Raw genomic sequence first — 27,903 nt, forward strand, 5'->3', positions numbered from 1 at the left:
CAGTAATTTTCACATAAGCTACGTATGAGATTTAAATTAGATTTGATTTCCCGCATACCGCAGCCAATTCTCGCTTTCATCGCTCGTACTATTGTGGGCGTAATGGAAATAATGATGAAGTGATTTATTCAATTAGAATCGCTTGCATGAAATGGGCACTTTAATTTAGCAATAAGCGTATGATGATTAATGCGGATAAAAAGACGGAGATTATGATGCGTGTCTACTTGGCAAATGTCTACTTGATTATCATTTGAATATTTTTTTTTAGCATTTTAAGTGTAAGAGAAACTTATTTAAATAAAAAAATTGCCAGATTTTATTAATTTCTTACTAATAAAGCCTTTGTAAAGAATTATTATTGAAAATAAAATTTTAAAATATGTAAAAATGTCATCAATTAAATGCACCCTGCTCATGTAAAATGGAATAAATTTATTTCGAAATTATGAGCTAACCTGCCATTATTTCCTTGTATCCAGTCTTTACAACTTCGCATTACGAAATTACAACCCAAACCTTTACCCCAAGAGAGTGGTGATGCCATACTGTAATTGGCGCGATACCAACCGGAATCTTCCATCAAAGCCAGCGTAATACGCGAAAAAACTGCCGATTGTGTGTGCGTCCCCGTCATTGCCTCATTCTGCATAAAAAAATAAATTTAATTAAAACAGTTTTTCTCAAATTCGTATGTAAGTAAAACATATAAGGAAATACCTCCAAAATTCGCTTTTCCCAGTGCGTTAAAGCCGTACCTTCACCGCCTTGATCCTCCAATTCTGCACCCTCCAGTTCCGGACAATTGAAATGTTCGCGCACTTCGGCCACAACACGCGGTGTCACCATCATATCCAACGTTTTACGAACATGTCCACCACGCACGGACCATTTTGGACGTTCCACCTTCCGTATGGTCTCATTACTCCACTGGTGAATTTGTAATCTTCGCGCGCAATAATAGAAAAATATAACTTCAGTTTTATATAAGAAAAAATATATTTACATACTTACTTTTCATTTAAATACGGTTTGCCCGTATCCGGCTTACGTGGCGTTCGCGGACGACCTTCATCATCGCGAAAGAACGCATAGAGGCTCACCGAGAAGCCAAGTGCATGGAGAATTTCATGTTTCACGGTCGATAATAGAGTCTGCAATTCCTGTGGCTTTGTGCTTATACTCTCTGGACACAAATTTGCATGACCTGCAATTGGCCGATCTAAATGTGCCTCCTGTTGGCAATGCGCCGCATACGCAACCGTCAGTCCTTTGTGACAGCGCTCCGTTTGACGTGCCGATACATAGAATATAAAATCTGCATTTTCAATGCCTTCACCCGCCTGTGTGGACTCGTCAGCGCGGCAATTTTGTCCTGTCGCATTGCATACGCGACAAACCTGTTGATAAGGAAATCGTTTCATTATGGAGTTGGAAAATTGTATGTGGAAGGGAGTGACTACAAGTCGAAGACAAAAGTAGTAATGACAAAGTTTTAAGTAGTCCCCACTTTATTAAGGAATGCGCTTCCACTTCGGAAACAGTCTGTGAACTCATTTCCTGGTATAGCTTTCAGAGCATTCATTCTTGGTCGAATCGGTATCTTTTGAACTCTACAGCAGCTCATGCAGCAGTGGGCTCTGTGCTCTGTCAAATATTGATTTGATGCATGCGCCTGTGCGTCAACTTTCTGTCACTTTTTTACAATAGTAAAGTGTGAGGAAGTTAAAAAGAATGATGAAAAGTGAAACTGAAGTTTGTGGAGCTATACAGTTGGCACTCTTACCTGGCAGAGGGTGCTAAAACTGTCAGGCACGAAGATATTAACCCTAAACGGGTAACCTTCGTCGATTTAACGAACACGGTTGCTCTTTTTCGGGTTTTCGAAAAAACTTGAAGCTTGAAATATAAGGCGGCCGCCGTAGCTGAATGGGTTGGTGCGTGACTACCATTCGGAATTCACAGAGAGAACGTAGATTCGAATCTCGGTGAAACACCAAAATTAAGAAAAACATTTTTCTAATAGGGGTCGCCCCTCGACATGCAATGGCAAACCTCCGAGTGTATTTCTGCCATGAAAAAGCTCCTCATAAAAATATCTTCCGTTCGGAGTCGGCTTGAAACAGTAGGTCCCTCCATTTGTGGAACAACATAAAGACGCACACCACAAATAGGAGGAGGAGCTCAGCCAAACACCCAAAAAGGGTGTACGCGCCAATTATATACAGCTATGGTCAAACGTTTAGCGCACTTAAAAAGAGTTCAATATAATGCTCGATTAAATGATATGAAACCAAATTAAATCCAGTTTTTTTAACTAAACATATTTAACACTTTATTAACAGACAAAATAACTTAAACATAGACAGTTTTCCCTAGTAAAAATATGATAAAATAGAAGTAATTCTTATTTGGTCATAGTGGGATTTGGACAAAGACTTAGCGCAGTTTTGATTTCTGTAAAAAATATGAAATATTTGTAAGAATTGAGAAAAGATTGTTGACTATTATTATTTACCATATCAATATTTGGTAGAATAGCCGTTATTCTGTATAACTGCATCACACCTGCGTGGTAAACTCTCTATTAACTTTTGGCACCTGTCCAAAGGAATAGAGTTCCATGCTTCCTGTACACCTTCCCAAAGTTCATCGATATTTTAAAATTTTTTTTGTCCAACCATCGTCTTCACATCATTCCACAAGTTTTCGATTGGATTTAATCCGAACTTTGTGCTGGCCAATCGAGCTGGGTAATATTTTCCTGCGAAAGCCACTTTTTGACCTCTCCCGCAGTATGTTTGGGATCGTTGTCGTGCATAAATATCCAATTTACTGGCATAAACTCGAAAGAATATGGCTCCATATTATTTCTAAGTATATTCAGATACATATGCTTATCCATATTTCCTTCTATCTTGACCAGCGGCCCAACCCCGCGCCACAAAAAGACCCCCAAACTTTTAAATTCCCAACGCTATGCTTCACCGTCTTTTTTGTGTACCGTGGATTGGTTTCCTGATTTTTTTCACGATGTACATAGGTTTTTCCATCAGGACCGATGCGGTTTATTTTAGTTTCATCCGTAAAAAGTACTCGATTCCAAAACTCTGTCTTTTCGAAGAGGTGCCTACGCGCGAATGATAAACGCGCTTTAATATTCTTTTTTGATAGGAGCGGTCTGCTTATGCGACCAAATATTTTATTTTCATTCAGACGCCTACGCACGAGCTTACTGGACACAACTAAGCCTAATTCTGCCCTTACTTCAGCCGCTATCGTTCGTGAAGACATAAAAGGATCCGATCGACTTTTCCTTACAATTATTTGATCCCACGGGGGGAACTTTTACGTGGCGGAGCTTTACGAATTTTTTTTGTTTTAATAAATTAGCATCCATATAGGAAAGAAACTAAAAAGTTCGACCCAAATTGGGGGACATCAGAATTCGTTTCAGAGGTATGGTACCTTCGGCAAAGTTTCTTATTTTGATCCCTAGAATATGATTTTCACAGAGCAACGGGCGATTTTTTTGCCTCCCCACAAATCGACCCGGCCTAATATATATATATATTATTATTTATATATATATATTGTATTTCTTTCGCGTTAAGGTTTATTATTATTATCGGGCCAGACCTCGTATAAATATACACAGAATTATTCGACAAAAGGGTAATGATACAAATTTTTAAACTTAAATTTGGAGAATTAGTGCATGCTTGTAGCGTGTAAATATTGTACATTATTTCTTCGAAATTCTTCTGCGGATATTTAGTGTTATTGATGTAGTTGGTGACAGCAAATGACTTTAAGTAACGAACTTTCATTGTGGGTTATAAGTTGGTTTTCTAAGTCCGTTTTATTTTATTTATTATTTAAATTATTATTAGTTTACTTTAGTACTGCAATCACAGACAACTTAGAAACATAAAGCTTAAATCTACTATATCTGAAGTTTATTAATTGCTTTGAAAATTTTTGTTTATTTTTCCAAATTTAATTAGCCCCTCAAAAACAAATATCAAATAAGTATACATATATTATCGCTCCACCTTACTGTATAACCTCAAACTTAGGAGGAATTTTTTGCTTGTTTTAGTGTGCTATTTTTTCAGGATGTTTATATTACCCATTTACTTATTTAATTCGACCCTACTTGATTTTATAAAAAAATAAGGCTTAGAAAGCATTTAAAATGAAATAAAAAAATATGTGTTCGATCATAGATATAGAAAATTTTTCTGCGTGCATTTTTCGTTCTATCTTAATGATAGTGAATGCTAAAAAATGATAATTATTGCAAACCTGAAAGCAAGACGAGGTGTGTGGGTGTACTCATTAAAATGTTTGGCGTGTTTACAGGAGTATATGAAAAGCTTATTGCTATATTTAGCATTCAATTAAGAACTTTTGTATACAAACTAAATGCCGAAGCTTTTAATAAGTGCACACTCCAAATTGCAGCAAAACTTGTTCAACAGATATTTTATCTGGATGCACGCCACTTTAGAAATATGAGAAAACTTCACACTAGAAAAATGTTACTCATCACTATCAGGCACTGCAACTTACATACCGTTAGCGTCAAAATAAAGTTTACGCTACATATTGATAAGTTTTGACTATTTATTTGGTAATTTCAATTATTATTATTTTTTTTTTTAATTTAGTTCATCCTGCAACAAGAATCATATTTGCATAATATTTGTAAAACTTCGGAAAATTTTCATCAAAATTTTTTATCAGAACAAAAAAAAATTTCGCGCATGCAGGTTTTTAGATCATTGAATTTTGGAGCAAGTTTCAAGTGGTTCAAAAATCGCGTTGATTTTTGACATTTTATTATGTTTACGGTTTTAGCTGTTTTCTTCCATATAAAAAACTGTGCAGTAAACGCTAAATGGAGGATATGATCAAGAATTTTTTTTTTTTTTTTTGTCAGCAGATTTAGTTAATAAAACAGAAAAAATCTTAACCCCAAGAAGATTGGCTCTATAAGTACTCCGTGCGACAGTAAAAGTTAGTCAGAAAAAATTCCATTCGTGCATGAAACTATAAATTTTATGTATGTAGTAACGCCGCATACTCAATTTTTAATTTCCTTATGACTTTAATTTTTAAAAGACTTTGAAGTTTCAAGAGAATAAATTTTCAATAAATAGTTTCAAATACTTACACTCATTCAGTTATATTACAATGGATATGATACGAAAGAGCATACATACAGTCTATGTCAAAAGAAAAGAACCGGTTTTTTCTCGTAACATCAAGATATGTTTCGTTCTGCTTTTTGCTGCATAATAGTCCCACTCAAGGGTTACGACGCCAGTGCTAACTCAGGTTAGTGTCGTTCGAAACTTTCGCTCCCAAATACAAATTTGTGAGAAGATATTTTATCTGAAGCGTCTTAAGGCGGTATTTTTATGCACGCATTCGAAAGGGCCGAAATTATCTTACGCCGCGGCTGCAAATGTGATTAAAAAATCGAAAAAGTTTTGTGATGTAGAATCAGCGGTATAAAGTGTACAAAAACGTTGATTACTTTTCCGAGCGCGGTTTGAAGCGAATGACGACAAAAAAGCAGAATAAAGTGATCGCCCAACTTTTTAAGCGGGACCCTTATTTGCGACTACACCAAACACGCACAATTCTTACCAAAAAGGGAATAGATGTGAGTATCAACACCATCGAACGTCGACTGAAGGAGGCGAACATATCCTACCGTCCCATATCACTAAAACCACTGCTCTCAAAAAATCACACTGAGAAACAACAAAACAAGAAAATGGCGTCACAGTATTGGACTAGCCTTCCCAGACCCCAGGCGCCAACCCCATTGAAAATGTGTGAGAACTATGAAAACGCATCTTGCCGGAAGGCCAGTCCATGATTTAAAGCAACTCGTGCGTCAAGTTCGCAAAATCTAATCTTTGGCGACGAGCTACGCAGAAAAGCTGATTCAAGGCAGGAAGAAGATGCCAGGATATACTCGACAACGATAAAGGCTACACGGTTTATTGAGTAATTGTGACTCGTAGTTGTGTACATACTTTCATGTATATATATTTTTTTAATATATATCTTCTATACTTCATGACAAGTCGCGGTTCCTTTTTTCTGACACAGACTGTATATACAGCTATTTCGTTTCCTTTTCAACTTCATTCGTCTTAAAAAAAAATTATTGAACTATCCTACTATGAAATAAATGGCATGCAATGGATACTACAAAAGTCTATGGTATATTTATCCTGACGAAATGTAAACAAATTTTTTTATTTTTTTTATTAGTAGGATAGTTCAATTTATTTCATAGTAAGATAGTTCAATAATTTTTTTTTTAATTTTCTGTTTTATAAAAATTAAAAAAAACATGATTGATTGATGAATGATATAAAAAACAAAAAATTAAAAAAAAAATGTATCCTGACGAAAAGGAAACATTTTTTTTAATAGCTGAATGGTTGGTTGGTTGGCTACAGGCTTCCCCAATTGCCAGTACTTCCGCCTGGAAGACACTGCTGGTATTAGGGAGACGCACAGAATTCTCAATTTTAAGTCTGTGAGAATATAGGTATACCGCAGCCCATTTTACTTCCATCCGTATAGACTGTAGTGTCGAAGTTGTTTAGAGATAGTCCCTTATTCCATTCTTCCTTAGTTGGAAAGAGAATGGCAAAATTCCTATTGAAAGTTACCGTCGGGACGATGTAGCCAGTTCTCACCGAGATTAACTGAGTTTGTCGCAATAATAGACTAGCATGACCATAAGTTTTTTCTCTCCAGCGACCCGCTACATTTAACCTAAATGCACTCATGGTTGCCGTCTTCTTAATATGTAGGTCTATGAGAGTCTCTCTAGGACATAATCTGATTGCACCGACCGTTATTGCACAGGCTGATCTTTGTATTCTGCCGAGTAGTTTGGTATTGTACTCTCTCCCTAGAGCCTTCCACCAAACTACCGAGCCATACGATAAAATAGGTCGTATAACCGTCTTATACAGCCATAATGTACGCTTAGGTTGAAGACCCCATCTTCTTCCAAGCATACGTTTACAGGCATATAAGGCAATTTCTGCCTTCCTTACCCATTCTTCAACATTTAATTTCCAGCTTAGTTTGGAGTCCAGAATTACCCCTAAGTACTTTGCGCTGGGTGATAGTGAGAGAGTTTGTCCGTTAATATTTGGTAGGGTAAAAGTAGGTACCTTATATCTGGTGGGGAAAAACATAAGTTCTGTTTTACGTGGGTTTAAACCTAGGCCACAGCCCGTGGCCCAAGAGTTAAGCTCGCCTAACGCCCTTTGGATAATCCCACTGATCGTATTAGGACACAGTCCTGACGCCATTAACACCACATCATCAGCGTACGCCACCGCTTTTACCCCACCTCTATTAAGTTTTGTTAAGACTTTGCTAATGACGCATAACCAGAGAAGTGAAGACAATACTCCCGCCTGTGGGATGCCTTTGTGGACCTTCTTGGTTATACTGATATTACCCATATTAGCTTTGATGATCCTGGTTTCTAGCATAGAGATGACCCAATTACTGATGCAATTGTCCACCTCTAAGTCTATCAACGCCCGTTGGATCGCATCTGTACTAACATCGTTAAAGGCGCCTTCTATATCCAAGAATGCCGCCATGGTATAATGTTTGTTCTCTAGAGAGCCCTCTATTGTTCGGATTACCTCGTGAAGCGCTGTCTCCGTAGATTTGCCTCTCCAAAGAGCTTCTAAGATATATATTCAAAAGTCTTTCAAAGGTTTTTAACAGGAAAGACGAAAGACTGATTGGCCTATAGTCCTTCGCTGATTCATGTCCCCTCCTGCCTATTTTTGGAATGAAGACGACCTTGACTAGTTTCCAGCTATCTGGAATATGACCTAGGTTTAAACACGCTTTAAAAATTTCCTCTAGCCGAATACTTTTATTAAATAATATCACAGAGTGAGTATCAGTATTTGAAACAATTTTTGGAAAAATTAGTTCTTTGAAACTTAAAAACTGAGTTCGCAGCATTATTACATAAAATCTATAATTTCAGGTGCCTATCAAAAGAAAGCAAGAATTGCTCATTTTTTCGCTAGGTGTTTAAACGATATATCTCATCGATTGTATTCAAATTTAATCACATGATTAGCTGTTGTCTAAACGAATCAAATTATTCGTAGATTTTATAAGTTAATTCTAGCCAAATCTATGAAATCGACTACTATACACTGGCTCAATCTAATTGCCCACCTGTGTAATGTATGGAAATAACTATTTAAATTAATATACTCACATCTAAATGCTCTTTCGGCACTTCAACTTCGCCACACATTGTCACCGTTTTACAGTTGTCGATACAATGCGTCAGACCGTTTTTCACAAACACCTGTGTGCTATTACATTTTCTAAAAAAATAGATTATTACATTTTAATGCAATGTAAAATGCAATGTAACATGTTAATGCAATGTAAACTTGTTTACATGGATTCTATTTTGTGAAGTCTATTAAAGCATCACTCACCTGTTAAGCCTAATTATACCCTTTGTTTCGCGCACCATCAGCGCTTGTTCCCAAAATTGTACAGCCTCTGGTAATACTGTGTTCTGTAGTTGAGACAAACGTATGCACAAATTCATATACATGTATCAGGGGAAAATGAGTGAAAAGGCATCCATGATATACTTACATTGATTAACTCGAATTTGTCTTCATCTAATCTGTGGAAGAAAAATAAAATGCAGAGAAATCAGATTGAATTAGTATGCCTATGTAGAAAGAATAGAATATGCATATGTATGTACGTATCATTGAATTTTTAAAACTATCAAATAAATTATTGGAATGTACTATAATTTTTTTTCCGTACATAGGAATATTTTGAAGAGCAGAATTAAGATAAAAATCTTTTTTTTTCAAATTTAGCAGAAAGAAATTGAAACTGCAGACTTCTACTTTTCAGTAATATCCTTTCAAATGTTATTGATAAAAACATATTCCCTTAGCGAAATTGAGTCTGTCAGAAATCAAATAAATTTGGTGTCAATGGTGGTTTAAATATTGCAATAAATTAATTGTTGAGCGCGCTCTATTGCAAGTTGCGTCGTCTTATTGGAACCAAATATCGTGGATGTTTAGCTAATAAATTTGCTCGCCAATCACAGTAACGGCAACTCCTTCCTCATTTCAAAATAAATAAGGACCGATATGCCGCCAGTGCTCTATGAACTTCACGAACAGATTTTTTTAATCAAAGCATATTTCCACAATTTGGATCAACGCTGGTGTTAAACGACTCATGATGACTCGCCAAACCTTACTGAACAGAAATGTCAACACATTTTGCCTTTCTCAACCATAGTTATCGATATCGATTACTTCCATGCAGCTAAAAAAACGCCCTATATAAAGTTTGTTTTCGAAATTATAATTTTTGATGTGGGTATGCCCACAGATTTTGTGAAAACAGATATTTTTTTTGAGAATAGAAATTTCATATATTTTCTATTTTATATAATTTTAATTAAATTACACAATGCAACACCCTTTTGTGGGGCGCACTAGTGCAGTAAAGCCTCTGAAGTGATTCCAACTTAGCACAAAAGTACTAGTGCCATACGGTAAAACCCTTAAGTGTTTTGCATTCTCAAGCTAATTTTCTTATTGCCCTGGCGCTTTTTGTGGAAAAAGTAAAATAAATGGTTAAAATACTTTCCTGAGCAAAATGTCTAGTCTAGACATATAATATAAAGTATAGTATTGTAGAATTTCATCTACACTAATATTATAAAGAGGAAAACTTTGTTTGTTTGGTTGTAATGAATAGGCTCAAAAACTACTGCACCGATTTTAAAAATTCTTTCACCATTCGAAAGCTACATCATCCACGAGTAACATGGATTATATTTTATTTTGGAAATAGGGCTCGAGATATAGGTCAAAATGTGGACCCGGGTAACCTTCGGATGTGTATGGGTATCAAATGGAAGCTGTTGGTGAATGCTTTAGTCCAGAGTACTTTTCATGCCGCTCCGTGACTAGGGTCTCGAGATAGAGACCGAAACGTGGACCCTAGAATGTGTTTGTACAATATGGATATCAAATTGAAGCTGTTGGTGAATGCTTTAGTACAAAGTATTTTTCATGCCGCTCCGTGACTGGGGTCTCGAGATATAGGTCAAAACGTGGACCCGGGTAACCTTTGGTTGTGTATGTACAATATGGGTATCAAATGAAAGCTGTTGATAAGTGCTTTAATACGGGGTAATTTTCATACCTATTGATGACTAGGGTCTGGAAATATATGCCAAAACGTGGACCCGCCGTGTCTTTGCACCGAATTAAACCAAACTTACACACATTGTTAAGTAAGTATTGAAAATGGGTTTCGTAAAGTTTGGTTGTAATTCGGAGCACTGGCAACGGGTACAGCGTTCTTTTGAACCAGCCATAATGTCGCTTACTTTTTTACGCTTGGGGCGGAACTGAACTGTCAAATTGACAGTGTGAGTTACAATGTGTCAATATTTCTTTCTGATTTGGATGCCATAAGGAAAAAACGTAAGTGCAACATGTAAAAATTGTTTGTGAAATTTTTTGGAGTGGATTTTGGAACAGTGAATAATTTCTTACGAAATTTGAGAATTTAATGTGAAATCCGAATGAAATCATGTGTTCGTGGAAAAAAAATTTTTTTTCGTTTTTTTTTTTTTGAAAAATATAAATGGATAATGGTTAAAATAGCTCCAATGCTTAATAAAACATATAAATTGAAACGAAAAATTCATGGATGATCAGGAAAAAAGACGATTGTTTCTTAGTTATTCATATGCGTTGATTTGAAATTTAAAAACAATCTTCTTTTTTCCTGATTTTCAATTTATATTTTATATTTACTCAAAAACAAAAAATATTGTTTATGCCAAAGCGCTTGAATAAAGAATAAAGAAATAAATAATATGAAAATCATATATTTTCTGTTCTAAACCATATCTATTATATTTTAGTGTGCCCAGCGAAGGGGGCCGGGTTTGCTAGTGATGCAAATTTTTGTAGAATATTTTTAACCAATAGGTCACTAAATTAAAATGTTTTTGAAAAGTATTTCTCAGAAAATTTTACTAGAGGTCTTCTCTGACAAAATGTGCATAAAAAAATTTAAAAGTCGGCAGAAACTAAAAAAGGGAATAGTTACAAATTTCCCCTTAAGATAGGCAATACTTTTTATTCTTTCTTTCATCGGCAAACCCAGTTACCCTATTAAACTTAAGATAGAGCTGGATTGGGCGGAGCGTATATGCTTTAGATCTTCGAATAATACACATTTAATCGTTCATAAATGTAGGTAGGTAGGTAGGGTGGTTGTCGTAAGACACACTTAGACCTTCGGCAGGTCCATTGTGATACCACTGGAGCTTATCCTTACTCTACGTGTTCCCTTTCAAACCATCCGGTTGCTTCAATAAACGAGCAGAGCTTCGTTAGTTTTAGATGGGCTATGTCCGCTACATCGGTTAGAAATGCTGTATCGAGGGTGCGCAGCCTTCTCCTAGCTAGGCTTTCACACTCACATAAAAGGTGTCTGACTGTTTCCTCTTCTTCTGTATTTAGACAGCTTCTACGGAAATCGAAGTAAGGTAGTCCTAACCTTCTAGCGTGGCTGCCTATTAAACAATGACCTGTTAATACACCTATCATTTTTCTTATAGATTCTCTGTTGAATCTTAGCAAGATCTTCGATCGACCGCTGTTCCAGTTCGGCCATGTCTGTCTGCTTAGTTGGCATGTTGTGAGGTTTTGCCAGATTGTATTTACCTTTTTGATGGTTTCCCTGTCTATAAGTAATTTACAAGTGGCTATAGGCATGGGTATCAGCGCCTTATCCGGTTCGAGATCGAGCGTTGTACCGGCTCTTGCAAGTTCATCCGCCTTACAATTTCCTGGAATGTTCCTGTGGCCTGGTACCCAGATAAGGTGCACCTTGTAGCACTTAGACACGTCATCTAGTAGTTTAAAACATTCTAGAACTGTTTTTGACGAGTGCGTTTTTGATTCCAGCGCTTTTATTGCTGCTTGACTGTCCGAGTAAATGAAGACTTCATTTGTGGATAATACTCTCGTTTTTATTTCTTTAAGCCCCTCTTTTACGGCAGTGACTTCCGCCTGAAATACACTGCAATGATCAGGCAAGCGAAATGATTGGCATACTCCGAGTTTGTCGGAGTAGACCCCTCCACCTACTTTGTTATCCAGTTTTGAGCCATCTGTGTAGATGTTTAAGTCATTTAACTTAACAATGAGCCCGTTATCCCATTCCTCTTTGGAAGGAAATACTGTGACAAAGGATTTATTAAAATTGATGTCCTTGGTCCTACAGAAATCCGTTGTGTTGGGAATGCAGGGGAATTGTTTTAAAAATGAGGAGTGTCCTCTTTGGTTCGTTCTGAGTAGGCCGATTTCTCTTAGTCTGAGAGTTGCTTTGGCAGCTGTTTGCTTACCGTACTGCTCTATTGGTAAAATGTTAAGCATGATATTTAGTGCATCTGTGGGTGTGGTTCTGAGGGCCCCGCAGATGCAAAGACTGGCCATTCTTTGTACGTGTGCCATGGTTCTTTTAATGTACAATTTATCTAAAGCTGGCCACCATACTAATATGCCGTATGTTAGGATAGGTCTGACAATTGCCGTGTAAAGCCAGTAGACGATAGATGGGGAAAGACCCCAACTTAGTCCTATCAGCTGTTTACAAGAGTATAGTGCTATTGTCGCCCTTTTTACTCTATCTTCGACATTTGCCTTCCATGTTAGCTTTCGGTCTAGTATTAGACCTAAGTAGCGGGCCTCATCACTAAATGACAGTGCCGTTCCACCTAGAGTCGGAGGAGTTATATTTGGAATTTTGTGTTTCCTGGTAAATAGAATGAGTTCAGTTTTATTGCATGACTTCTATGAGTGTATTGGGGAATTTCCCCCTTACTACCATTGCAACATCGTCCGCATATGCTACAACGTGTTGTCCTCTCTTCTCTAGACTCTTTAGCAATGAGTTTAGTGCCAGCACCCATAGGAGAGGGGACAGCACACCGCCTTGAGGTGTTCCTCTGCTAACTTTTTTCTTGATCTCTGAGGCCCCTAGGGTTGCGATCACAAATCTGCTCAAGAGCATGTTTTTGATGAACTCAACCAGAGCGCCAGAGATCCCGAAATCCGTCAGTGCCTTTATTATGGTATCCGGTAGGATGTTGTTGAATGCGCCCTCGATATCTAGGAAGGCTACCAGTGTGAATTCTTTATTATACATTGACTTCTCGATTTCTGTAACAAGTGAGTTAAGTGCTGTTTCAGTTGATTTCCCTTTACAGTACGCATGTTGTGAGATGCTGAGCTTATTAGGGCTGATGTTAGCCCTAATATGCTCTTCTAAAATTCTTTCTAATGTTTTTAGCAGAAAGGAGGATAGGCTTATTGGCCTGAAATCCTTAGGTGTTGTGTGTGAACTTTTTCCCGCTTTAGGGATAAAGACCACTTTTACCTCTTTCCATGTTGATGGGACACTTTTCAGTTTCAGAGCGGCCTCAAATATGGCCGTCAACCACTCCATGATGTAGTTGAGTGAATGTTGTATTTGGGCCGGGAATAATCCATCTGGGCCCGGTGATTTAAATGGTTTGAGAGGTAGTTGACTATGACTGATCCTTCGATTTGCTATTACTTCATTATAGGTCCCTTTGTCATTAAAATTTATTTTCTACTTTTTAGTTCGATTAGCAATAAAAGCGTGTTTTTTAGTTTTTTTTAACTATTTTTTATTCCCCTTTCGAAGAGCGCTAAGGTACATAAGGGTACTGCGTACTGCGTATCCCATTTTTTATTCTGATTAAAAAGTTTTTAATACTGGTGAAAGTTTGTCGAATTTTTACAAATCTTATAGAGAGTTCGAAGTTTTGATTTATATGATACTTGTTGTAGAGTGAATATTTAAAAAAAAAAAATTGATGTAAAAAATTGAGGGAAAGTAGTCAAAGCTGGTGAAAATATTGTGGTACTATAGTTTTTTCGCGGGCTGCATTTTGATATTTTACTGTAGTCTTTTTGCAAATCTACCAAGAGACTTACTATTCAAAGTGAAATTAAATTACTAAATAGAAGTGAAAAAGCAGCGCTATTTAACGGATTCAGTTTTCTGGATTTATTAGCGAATGACTCAAGTAGATACTGGATTAACACAACAAGGGTATTGTACTTTATAACAGTTTTCATTAAGAAGTAGTTCGCCATAAATGCTGCTGCTAACAAATGCCACATAAGGCATAATGCAACTTCGCTTTGAGATTAAAAATTGTAACTACTGAAAACATGCCTTCGAATGTACAAATTATTGATGTCGCAAAATTTAAATTTTTATTAGAAATAACAATACGAGTACAACAGACATGGCGGCTGAAAAATTGACGTCCACATATTTTCTATGGAAATATAGGAATAGACCGTTTATACCTATAATGCATTATATGTATAATAATAATTATTATTATTGTTAGGCTCCTGTGCACTGTGCCGTAAATGTTGAGGCTTTTAATAATTTTAGCACCTTCTGGGGTCTGTTGTTCCACAATTTATTTGAATGCACAGCATTTTTCTGTCTAGTGCAGGGAGTACATTCTGATTTTTCAGTAACCATTTCAAAGAATCGACAGATGATGATCTCAGACAGACCAGTTTAAGTGATATCTCAGACTACAGTGGCCTATAAATAACCAGTTAGAAGAACATTAAAAATAAAATGCGAGGTCAACATTTTCTAGCGCCTACAGAAGCTGTTGAAGCACTTGTATAGCTCGTTTTGGAGGTATCCATTTCTAAGCGGTAAAAGTGCTTTAAAAATTAGTTCAAGTGAAGGCAGAAGAGTATTGACTTCCAAGGAGAATATTTGTAAAAACAATAAAGCCATTTTGATTATCATTTCACTGCGTTTTCATTATTGGGCGCAAAATACAAAAGGCCGCCGGCTTACTCTACATTTTTTGAAGCATAATTTCAACTACAAATTGAAACATCGTGAAATATAACTGATATGGTTTATTAAAGGGTGTAATACAATGATCTACTGACTGAGTGCTTGGACTTGACCAACCCCCCACAAATCTAATCTAATCTAAAGTAACCTAGCGAAAAACATTTAAAATTTTATAAAAGAAAACTTCTGCAGTGGTTTTACGTTAAAATTTCTCACTTATCATAAATGATAGGCACGAGCTGTTGTCAAAACGGTTTTAATTTTAAGTTTTCATTTCTAAAACCCAGTTAATCGAGTTTTATTGCACTTTTTTTTATTTCACTGAAGCATATTTGTATAAAAACAAACGAACAATCGATCAGCACTCATTATCATTAGCCTGATTTGTATGCCGACTGCATAATAATAACTACGAATTCTTTAAAAACTACCTTTGAACCTCTATAATCTTAGAACTAGTAATTATCGCCAGTTTTTTGCTAAATAAACTACAGATAGAAGTATTTCAAGATTTGTTTCTGCGATTCTAAGTCGTGCTCGATCAAGAAAATTTTATTTTTTTTCATAAAAAATTTAAATCAAAAACTCGTTTAATCTGCGCTGTGCATTTGTAAACATAACTTATTAAAGCTTTTCTTGTATATTACATTATTTATAAAAGATCACATCATATATTGTATGTGCAACTCATAAATTAAAAGTATATACACACATATATATAAATATATGTACGAGTATATGCGAGTATGCATATCTTCTGAGAACTAATATAATTAACAAAGCAACACTTAAAAGATCGTAACTCACGGCTCTGTTACAAATGTTACAATTTTAGACGTAGATGTCATTAGGGGTATTCTCCAAGTCGGGCAAGTCACGTGTGGTAAGTAAGGAGCGTCAATGATGTTAGTCTATCTTGAATTTAGCGCAATTTTTTTTTTAAGTTGATTGTATAGCGTTGCTAATAGGCAGTTGCTGGACATTGACATTTAATCACGAATGCATGGCATGTAGAATAATAAAAATCCCCCAAAGGAAGAGTACGGCTTTTGCGCGGGCCGTTCAAAACTATCATTATCTCGAGTTGTTTACTTTCTTTTTTTGCATTACTTTTGGCATTACTTTCTTGTTGATGCGCACTTGCGCATAAGGGTTTATGATTTTGTTCACGTAACGTAGAGGAGATCATTTAGCTAAGTCTGTCTATCCGTTCCTCTTGTAATCCGCCTGTCCGACTGCACGAATCTTCTTCTTGATTGACGTGATATCCACTTACGCGATTTTGGCCGAGTTTAACAAAGCACGCCAGTCGTTTCTTTCTTGAACACTTTCACAGCCGGAGCATTTGTATTCATTCGGACGACATGACGCAGCCAACGAAACCACTAGATCTTTATTCGCTGCGCTATGTCTATGTCGTCGTAAAGCTCATACTGCTCATCGTTCCATCGTCTGCGATACTCACCGTTGCTAACGTGCAATGGTTCAAAAATCTTCGGCAGAATCTTTCTCTTTCTGTCTGCTTCGCAACACAATTACTGGAGCAAAAATTAATATATTTAAATGAAACTCGGTACACATGTTACCCTTTGTCTGGGCGTATAATACCATCATCAGACCCTTTTAACTTATGGAACTTTCATGTGGTGGAAGGCGCTCCAGACACACCCCCACCTAAAATATCTCATAAAAGTCCAACGATTAGCTTGTATAGGAATAACAGGTGCGCCCCGATCGACGCCGCAGGCGGATCCTACATATTCCATCCATTTATAACATATATGTTAAAGGGATAGCGGCCAAATCTGGTTCCAGGATTAAAGAAAACACGCACGGTCATGCATCAGTCAGTATACTATAAAATACGTATACCCGACAGGAAGGATTGGCAGACCAGAGCCATATCAGATGATAGTGGTCACCATATTTATATTGACGACTCAAAGGTGGACAATGGCACTGGATCGGGAGTGTACTCGAGACAATTATCCTTAAATTCCTTCTTTAGGCCCCCAGACCGATGTAGCATCTTCCAAGCTGAGATCTACGCTAAAGACAAAGCAGCAAAACCAATAAGACTAATGCATTTACCTCCAGCAAGCCTTACCATTTTCGTTGATAGTCAAGCAGTGTTAAAGAATGCAGGTGATCGCTCTCGCTTATCCAAAAACACAACACCACACTTTGCTGGATCCCCGACCACTCGGAGTGGAGGGAAATGAAAGAGCAGATAAGTCTACAAGGAAAGGCTCTGAGCTTGGCCTTCAGCGAGTTGTAGAAATGGAGAAGAAATTGAGTCGATACAACACCTCCTCTGTGAATATTCTGCACTTCCAAGAAGCCGTGCCAAATATCTTGTTTGAAGACCTGAGAAATTTTCAAAATATCTCACTGGAGGGACTAGTTGCTTTCTTTCTTTCTTAAAGATGAGTGTATTCTCTTACTATAGATAAGCAATCTAGCTAACCTAACCTAACCTACTCTTTGTCTATGATAGTTTGGTATTGAAAATGTGCGACCACGCAAAATTCGTGATTTTTTTTCTAGGAAATAAGCATCCAAATGAGTTGCCAATTTTGAAAAACGATTTCGGAGACTAATTATCACCTAGAAATACTGGTTTTTAATGGGGTGAAATTAACGTAGTCAACTTAGATGAGCTTAGATAGTTTTAACAGGGTGACACAGCATGTCACTTAACGCAGCAAACAATCGATCTTTTAAGCAAGATATTCGATATGTCAGCCAACTTTGTGGCCACCTCTGATCGGGACTTTTAAAATGATATCGGTGAAGCCATATGTGAGATAGAACCATACATGGTTTTGAAAAATGGAGTCGACAACTTGTGCTAGGACCAACTGTGACACCATAGGCATCCATTTGAAGGATGTTCTAATTTTCAAGTGCAATCAGTAAAACGGTTTACTCTTTCTTATCAAACAAAACTGATTAAATATTATTTAATGCGGGTTTTCTTATAGCAAATTACCTAAACTTTTTATCATAACGAAATTTTCAAATCTCAGAACAGAAAAAAATGCACACGCGATGATACAAAACAAGCATTCCGCTGCTCCTTTCAGAGTTACAACTTTTCCCAGTGACTTTCTAAATACTGCGAACTATTTACTAAATATTTCATATGTGTCTAAACAAAAGTTGAATTGCCATTTAAGTTTTATTTAGGCCACATGTGCGGGAGAATAACATAAGCATAAATTTTCTCATCCATTGCCTCTAACCAAGCATAGTGAATACCACCATTTGTATTGTGTAAATAAAGCAAAAGCATTTTTTTTAATTTATTCGAAACGAAGTAATGCAAAAACTTATAAAAAAAACATAATTTTTTACAAAATAATACAATTATGTAAGATGGCGGTCATAATAATAGTATCGAATAATTATTTGCCAACGGTAGTTTGCATTATCTATATAAGGTGTTGTGTGTGGGATGAGCCTCAGGTGGAATGTGTGTAGGTCTGTCTGCAATTTCTTTGTCGATTTATCGCTGACGACGTTTACCCACTTAAGTAATAATTCATCTTGTTAGTGGGATAAATAATTAATTTATTTTGCATAAATTTGTTTAGGTTTTTGCAATTTTGAAACCATTTATTTATTAAAGCAATTAGCAATTTAGAAAATTGTTGTAATTTTTTGACCATTTATTTATTAAAGCAATTAGAAAATTATATAGAAAATGAAGTTTTCTCGAGTTAGTTCCTGATCAGTAACATAGAGGAAGCAGTTTTTCACTTGGGGACATTCGTACTCCCTATAAAACTACGCAAATTATTGCATTTTTTAGTATCGAAAAAACAAAAAGGGAAAACTAAAACTATAAAATGAGTGTAAAGGTATTGAAACTTGAGAAATAATACCTTAGCTTTAGTGCACTTGGGATTTTCAATAAATAGTACAGCTTGCCCGAATGAATCAAGTCGAAATAGGAAAACAGAAATGTCTGAGCTATTTGAACTCGGTCAAGTTGCAAGAGCTTATAGAAACAAAGTAGAAAATGTTTAAATAACGGGTGATTTTTAGCTATTATCTTTTAAAACAGTTGGTTTAAACAGCTGACGCACGTTTCGTGTTTTGTTTCATTGTCAAACATCTTTAGTTTGGTCTATAATTTAACCATGAATCGTCTTACAAACGAACAACGCTTACAAATCATTGAATTTTATTATAAAAATGCGTGTTCTGTTAGAAAGCTTATCGCGCGCTTCTTCCACTTTAAGGTCAGTTTAATCGCCCCACTGAAGCGGCTATTCGAGCTATTGTGACTAAATTTAGAACCAAATTTACATTATTGGACATCAAAGCACCAACATGCTTACGTAGAGTGCGAACTGAAGAAAATATCGCAGCTGTATCGGCCAGTGTTAATGATGACCATCAATTATCGATTCGTCGCCGTTCGTAGAATTGGGCCTCTGTTACTCAACAACGTGGAAAATTTTGGGAAAGGATTTAGCTGGTGCAAGAATTGAAGCCGAACGACCTATCGCAACGCAGAATTTTTGGTGAATGAGCTCTTGGAAAGTTGGCCGAAGATCTACTTTTTTATCGAAAAATTGTGTTCAGCGACGGAGCTCATTTTTGGATCAATGGGTACGAAAATAAGCAGAATTGTCGATTTTGGAGTGAAGATCAGCCAGAAAAATTGCAAGAGCTACCAATGTATCCAGAAAATTTCACAGTTTGGTGCGGTTTATGGGCTGGAGGTATCATTGGACCGTACTTCTTCAAAGATGCTGCGAATCATAACGTAACTGTGAAAGGTGAGCACTACCGTGAAATGATATCCAACTTTTTTTGCCCAAAATGCAAGAGCTTGACTTGCATGACATGTGGTTTCAGCAAGACGGTGCCACATGCCACACAGCACGCGTAACAATGGACTTGTTGGGAGGCGAGTTCGGTGAACATTTTATTTCTCGGTCGGGATCTGTCAATTGGCCACCCAGATCGTGCGATATAACGCCTTTAGATTATTTTTTGTGGGGCTATGTTAAAGCTCATGTCTATTCAGACAAGCCTGTTTCAATTAACGCATTGGAAGACAACATTAAAGCATTTGTTTTTTTGAAAAACTTTCCTATAGCTCTTAAAAAATCACCCTTTATAATAAGATATACATATACGTATTTTATTATAGTCTAGTAAATAATTTCATGTTATTTAATTTTTGATTATGATATCCCGCATATGACCGCCGCGGCTATACGCTGCATGGTCCATTCGATCACTTCAATTTTTGATTACTTTTCCCAACAAATCTGAATAATAAATCCAAATGTCAGCCAATGTCTAAAGGCGAAGGACAAAGCCCTACAAGTTTAGAACGACGACGAATTTTCGATATTCGGGGACTTTTTCAACACTTCGCTCTATGAACTTAATTTTTTATTTTTAGAATAGATTGTTTTTTTTTTTAATAAATTTCCACAATTTGGAAGCGAACAGATTCATTTATCTTCTTTTTTTTTTGAAGTAAATATCCACAAAAACATAGTTATGCCAAGACATGGTTATCGGTATCGATAGTTTTCTTGCAGTTAAAGAAACACCCGATATTAAAGAATATCGATCTGTAAAAATGGTATACCAGTGCATTTTTCGCATAAGAATTCAAAGATAATTGACAGAAAGCATTGCCGGAAAAAATAAATACAAAAAACAAAAATTGTTGTCTGATTTCTTTGGGAATAACACAAATCTTGGGTGTAACATCAAGAAACAAAAAAACCGTTTTTAATCCATCCTAATATTTTTCTAAGCTTTTACTTCCGGATATTTGACAGATTTTTGTGGATACTACAAAAAAAACCTAGAAATAACTTTTAATAGAAATCTGACTCGGAATAACCAAAAGGGAAAGTCTATGGTGTGCTACGATCATTATGGACTACTCAACACTTTACCCCGTGAGAATTCAACTGCTCCTAAAAATCAAAATAATCAGAAGCACACCTCAATTTGGAAGTTAACTGCTGCATTACTTTGTTGCCAATAGGTGATATTATGCGCGTATATCTTTCTTCTTACCTTTTCTCTTCTCTTCTATTTCTATACTTTCACAACTTCCACATTCTATATATTTTATATCCTACAGCGACCCTCTGCGAGCTCCAAATGCATTACCTTTATTTGTACTTACACTACGTTAATATAGACTCTTCTCGCTCTTCTCTTAGACGCACTGCCTTACCAACACATGTAATTTAAGGCAGCTCTATTCCCACATTGCTGAAATATGTTCATTTGTACCAATTGCTTCATCTATTCGCCACTTGCTACGCTTAGTGAAAAGAAGAGGCCCTATGTTACACTAGTAAACTAACTTTCGGTTGTGGATTTGATAATCAAATAAAAATAAGTAAAAAAAATTGTTTGTTTGCATGTTTAAACATAACAAATTTATAATTTGAGATTTATTCAATGTTGGAAATGTTGAGCTTTTTAAAGTGAAATATCTTCTGTTCTTTTTAACATTTAAAAAATATTTGTTTAAATTTTTAATATAAAATATACTGTACCTATTTGAATTCATGTAACTCAAAAATTATGGAGATCCGACTATGAAACTTTCAGGGTACTTTTCAAAAATGACAAAAAACAATGTTTTCCCAAAAAAATTTAATAAAAATAAAAAATATTTTCTAAAACAATTTTTATAAAGTGTATTGTATCTTAAAAATTAAATTTAAAAAAATATTTTAGTTGTTAAAAAGAACCGAACTTTAAAAAACTATACCGAAATTTTCAACATTGAATAAATTACAAAATTATTATTTTTTCATAGATTTTTCAGTTTACTTCTTATTTTACTCAAGCATACAAATAAACAAATTTTATTTTAAATTTACAAAGCTCAACATACTTCAATTACTTGAAATCGCTCACCTATATAAATATTGACCAAACTATTCCACGGCCGCCGTAGCCGAATGAACTTGTGAGAGTGGCTAGCATTCGGAAGTGCGTAGGCTCCAATCTCCGTTTCTAATAGTGTTCGTCCCTCGGCAGACAATGGCAAACCTCCGAGTGTATTTCGGGCATGAAAAAGCTCGTCATAAAAAAAAGCTCCGAACGGCAGAGTCGGCGTAAAACTGTGGGTCCCTCCATTTGTAGAACAACATCACGGCACACACCACAAATAGGAGGAGGAGCTTGGTCAAGCACTCAATAAAGAGTGTAAGCGTCAATTAAAAAACAAAAAACTATTCCGTATAAGAGATATTTACTATATACAAACGCATAATTAATAGTATAAATACTTGCATTCCCACTTATATGACCGCAACTGTATGTAAGCTGCTTACAGGTAGAAGCACGTTTATAAGCTAATATCAACTATTGCAAGAATCGATCATTGCAACGTACACGTTTACAGACATTTTTATGCATATCAGCATACGCGTTAGGGTTTGCGATATAATGCAAATTATTTTCTCAAACTCTTTTGTAGTGGTGTATTTGTAATTTTGCCTTTGGGAGGAAAATAGCATGCAGGTTACTAAGTTAGGCCGGAACTGAACTCAGGCTGACATTTTTTACCGCATTTAAAACTTCTGTTACATGGGAGGCAGGTACGCTTCCATTAGTTTTGAAAGCACACTTTTTTGAGATCAAGCAGCATATTTCAGTTAAGTTCGGTTGATGAAAGTGATTTTTGATCAATACACATTTACTTAAAAGCGAGAATATCACCTTTTATATTATATTACATTTATGAATTTTGAGCATTTTTTATCATTTGCCAGATTGTCAAAATTTTGCCTTTTTGAAATTTTAATGTGAGTGAACGACGTGTCTGCGATGATCAATATGGAAGATATAGACTACTGTAAAACTCTCAAGCGATATAGTACACTGCAGGTTAAATATTGTTGCGAACCGGAAACTGCAAGAACCGGCCGGCAACGAAAGCGAGCGAATGAGATGTCAAAACAAATACATGAAAAGTTGTGTTGCCATTAATGTGTGGCTTTTATTTGACAATTCAGTGATCGAACTCGAAGGAATTATAGTGAGAAATTTATTTGAATTTTAATGTAACGACACCGAAAAAACCCCCGATATGTGTAAACTTAATTTTGGCTCCTAGATTACGAACCTCCGCTTCTTTTTCCAGTTTTTGCCAAGTTTACGTGTCTCTGCGCTTGTATGCACCATTTTAGCGTTCCTATAGTGTTATTAGCAGCATCAAATAGTGTATAAGCATTTCAATCTAATTACAGGTGTTTTTTTTTGGACTTGTTCGTTAAAAAATCGCCTTCGCCTACATTAATTAAAACTTACAATAGTTAAAAACAAAATACCCATATACGAACCGCCTTAATGCACAGCTTAACTATTTATAATCATAATTATCAAGGGCAACCAGCGCTGGTGCGGCATGTGCAATAAACCTGTTCAACTACGCAAATTGGTAAATTAAGTTTGCAGAAAATTTGCAATTAAATGAAACTTACTCATATTTATACAAATCGTATGTACATATGTATGTGTAAAGAAATTATGTATAGACGTGCGCAACCGCTATCCGATGCTGCAAATTAGTTGGTTGACTCTACGGGAAACTCAAATCAAGCTCAACTAACAACACCTGAGCATTAAGCATTTTAATACAATTGTAAGTGTACAATAAGGAAATAATTAAATATGCTTAAAACGGTTTAGTATGCAGTATACACATACACACGTCTACACCCCAGCAACAATAATCGAATAGACTTTAAGCAATCTCAATAACGGATCAACTACCAAGTAATAAAATTGACTCGTACGATTCTTAAATGTAATCAATTGTTTTTCTTCCACCACCTTAGTATGGCGGGTGTATATACCTACGTACGTATAAAACCGGAATTCACAAATAGATGGCGCTACCCTGTAGTAAGAGCGGTGGTCATTGTCTTTTCGTAAATCGAATTAAGCATTTGCTGGGGTCGATTGCCCACGCAGCATTACATTGCAGATAGCACAATATGTGCTAGGCGTACATCACCCTCTCTACAAAATTTTTCGTCTGCACTGAGACAGTCCGTTTTTTTCTTTCCACACGAAAAACAGCAGACGAATGGAAGATAAAAAACTAAAAATAACTTTACAAACGGTGAAAAAAATCATGTATGACCACTGCGATTTGTTGTGATTGCAAGCGCATTATATTTTAAAATTCATGTTTATTGTATTTGTGTTTACTATATTAAAGAAGAACTCAAAAAAGTTATCGTTTGTTTTATTGTCGCGCGCTGATCTTTGCACAATTTTAAGTTTTTTGCGACCAGTGAAGCAGTAACATTATAATTTTGTGGCCAACGTGGGTTCAAGGGTACGTATTGTTCTTTTTGTTTTTTGTAATTTCATAATTTTTTATTAAAACCATAAATATTTTATTTTGCAGCCTTATTTTATTTTTTTTAGCTCGACAGTAAGCATAGCGAGTCAAAAACATTTTTTTTATTAATTAATATAATATTAATATTTAGTATAAAGTAGTTCCACACAATATGACTTTTCAAAAACATTCTAAGAAAAGTTTAATATTTTGCGGTGTGATATCATCAGCTTTACTAATAGCCATATGTTAATGCAATTAATTTTTTTTTTATATAGCCCAGCCAAAAGAAAAGCGTTTGTAAAAGTATTTTTATAAAAAATAATAAATTAGAATAAAGGAATAAAGGAAACATTTAATTTAAATATGTATAATTTAAGCACGTTTATTTTGCATTCTTCATTGTAGTCACTATCCTCCTGGTTATATTTCTATATTTCTCAGTAAAATTCTAACGGTAAACTTATTACAAATTCAAATGCATCATCTTCGTTTTGTATTATCGTAGAAGTCATACTGGCGATAAAAAATTATTACCGCCCTGCATCGCCACCGATTCTAACGGTACTTATGGGGTAATACGTGGTAAGGCGAGTATCAAAAGTATAGCTCATCATTTGCAGATTCAACATGATAGATTTACATGAAGACAAGATTTTTAGAGGTGTGCTCTTTAACAGACCGTCATTCGACTATGAGCGAATTTGACAGAATCAGCTGATGGACTAACGACACTTGGGATGTGATTACAAAAAAAATTAGATTGTGTTGGTGATATACGAAAAAAGTCAACCCATGACCCTTCGTTGCCGTCTGAACAACGACTGATTGGGCGTTTGTGTAAATACATACATGTAAAATAATCGTACGGAATTCGGCTGCCGTTCCCCTCACAATTTTCTGCTTCACCATAGGACAAACCTTGTAAGCCTATCATCATTGCGTTAGCAGAACGGCCCGAATTTGTATTCGGCCAAGGACTGTCCTTCCTGCAGTCCCTCGTATTTATTGAAGAGAACATCTTCTATTCATATTTTACATTTTATTATGCACATCCAACCCGACTACATACATACATGAAAGTACAAGTTGTTGTATTACTAAAGAATACGACATTTTCACTTTTTTTTGTAATGAATCTAAAAACTGTATTCTTCGACTACAAATAGATTTTTTATTGCAATTTTTTTATTCTAAAGGCACCTAGACACGGTCAAATGAGTCTTAAATATTTTGCAAATATTTTTATCTGTATTAGTAATATTTTCTCCTCAAATACTCACTTCTTCTTCAAGTTTGTATTAACAAATACCCAGAATGCGCTGGTCTATCGTTAAATCAAATTATAGTGCAGCGAGCAACATAATAACAAATAAGCAGATACAGAAATCAGAGAGCATACGTACATTTGTCAGCTATGCTTTGCCTGCCTATTCCCACACAAACAGCAATTTTTAAAACCAAACTCCTTTTATTTAAAAATTTTTAATAGTAATAGTAAGTAATTCGTAAATTTGATTAATGCAGAATGATAGCAAATATTTCAAAGTTTTATAGCAAAAACAATTTGTTCAATTGGTTGGATCATTTTTGATTGGGTGCTGTTTGAAAACAAGTCTTGTGACTTTGTAACACACTTTGGCTTTTAGAGACGCCTCTTTTATAAGTTTATGCAAATTGATCAACCGCCTGGGGATGCTGTAAGTCCACTGATTTGAGTACTATTTTTTTCTTTCTGTTAAGTTGACACATCTCTGACTAGCATATCACCATAATTTTATCGCCATTGCTTGACATTTGAAAAAGTTACGGCGGCTTGAGTAAATCTATTTCCTGGAATTGGATTTAAATAGGCAACAATGAGTTTGTATAAAATGTTGCGTTAAAAACGGATTTAATAGCGCGAAAACCTTAGAAATGTTGGGAAACCGTTTCTGTAATGATATTTTAAAGCAAACACCTATTTATGAGTGGCATAAACGCTGCAAAAGAGACCGCGAGTCCATCGAGGATAACAAACGTAGTGGCGAGCCGTCGAACTAACCGAAAACTGATGAAAACATCAATAAAGTGAAAGAAAAGTTGATAAATAACCGCAAATTAACCATCAGCCTATCAGAGAGCCGGTAGAGGACTTGAACATTGCTTAGTGATTCATTCAAGACATTGTAGTTCATGATTTGGGTTTGTGCCGCGTTGCTGCAAAGTTGGCCCCAAAAAAGGTGAATTTCATGCTAAAAAGGGGCAGCGTTGATCATGTCTTTGGCGATAGACATGATTTCCAAGGCTGAACCCGACCCAATATTCTCCAGACGCATCATTAATGGAGACGAGACGTGGATTTGTGAGTACGAAAACACGTCGCTTTCAGTCCAACAAGAAAGCGTCGCTCACGGGGGAAGGGGAACACGTATTAACGACCGAAAAGAAGTAATGTAAAACTCGAAGACGGCTCTGGTGGCTATACCAAATATAGAACTGCAGAAATGTTTCGAGAGCTGGATCAAACGCTGGCCTAAATTTATTGTAATTAATGGGGAGTACTTTTACGGCGATAATATCGCTTTTGAGGAATAAACTTTTTTCTTGCATACAATTTTCTGAATATATTCCGGGAACTTTTGACCAAGCTGGTATGTTGAAAAAACTTTCCAGGAGAGATTAGCTTCAAATAAATCGGAGCTTGTGTTCATAGATGTTAGCGTAAAAGTGCATACAAATTCGTATTTTGGAAATTTATTTTAGAAGATGTTGCGCCATAAGCGGTAAAGTCGATTTCGGAAAACCTTTTCTATTTATTTTATTTTTTTTTTGCCTTGTTCTCACTTCGAATTTAGGTTTCAATTACGCATTCAACTAAATTCAGGAGCGTGGAGAGAGTGGTCGGGCCCGGGGGAAACTTGAGATGCAGGCCCCTTCAAATTTTTTTTATTTATCAAAATGCGTATTATGTTATAGTGATATAACATTTAAACATTGAAAAACTCATTGATAAAAATGCCGAAACATAAAAAAATAAAATAAAAGTGTGAAATTGACTGGGGAAACGAATTTACAAAATTATTTATATAATAACATACCCAGTGAAAAATCAAAAATTTCTAGTCTATACAAAGTATTATTGCTATCTCTACATTTAATTCTTTATCAACGTAAGGACAAATTGCTTTAAAGAATAACTACGTTTCAAAATTGGTCTTCATTTAAAATTCAACTATCTAAATTTAATCTAATCATCACTATAATTATTAATTACCTTATAAATCAGTAGCATAAAATGTTCCATTTTAATAAGAGCTCAATAATATACACTTTTGTATCACCATATTATATTTATTCTTCGTAATCGTGATCATAACATTCGATATGGTGACACCAAAAAAAGTCTGTGACGGAACTCTGGTAGAAGTATTATTTACTATATTTTTTTTAAGCAGGAAATTTCTTGGAATTACCCTCGAGTCCAGGCCCCTCTGAAAACTCCGGGCCCGGGGGAAAACGTATTATTATTAAATTAGGTACAAAGAAAC

General features: G+C 35.7%; 1 protein-coding gene across 6 annotated transcripts in view; it reads right to left on the reverse strand.

The window, feature by feature from the left end:
• The window catches only part of LOC128855155 (leishmanolysin-like peptidase), a 66,557-nt gene that overhangs the window by 4,181 nt on the left and 34,473 nt on the right, over positions 1-27,903 (reverse strand). For 5 of the 6 annotated variants that reach the window (XM_054089849.1, XM_054089850.1, XM_054089848.1 and 2 more), the window contains 7 exons: positions 8,692-8,722; positions 8,526-8,608; positions 8,297-8,408; positions 1,015-1,400; positions 721-946; positions 459-646; positions 59-88 (listed from right to left, as the gene is read on the reverse strand). In XM_054089849.1, the coding sequence (XP_053945824.1) occupies positions 59-88; positions 459-646; positions 721-946; positions 1,015-1,400; positions 8,297-8,408; positions 8,526-8,608; positions 8,692-8,722 (1,056 nt within the window). The remainder of the gene's footprint in view (positions 1-58; positions 89-458; positions 647-720; positions 947-1,014; positions 1,401-8,296; positions 8,409-8,525; positions 8,609-8,691; positions 8,723-27,903) is intronic. The other variant, XM_054089851.1, reaches the window with a different exon arrangement.

This window comes from Anastrepha ludens, chromosome 2 (genome assembly GCF_028408465.1).
Source record: "Anastrepha ludens isolate Willacy chromosome 2, idAnaLude1.1, whole genome shotgun sequence".
Taxonomy (NCBI): domain Eukaryota; kingdom Metazoa; phylum Arthropoda; class Insecta; order Diptera; family Tephritidae; genus Anastrepha; species Anastrepha ludens.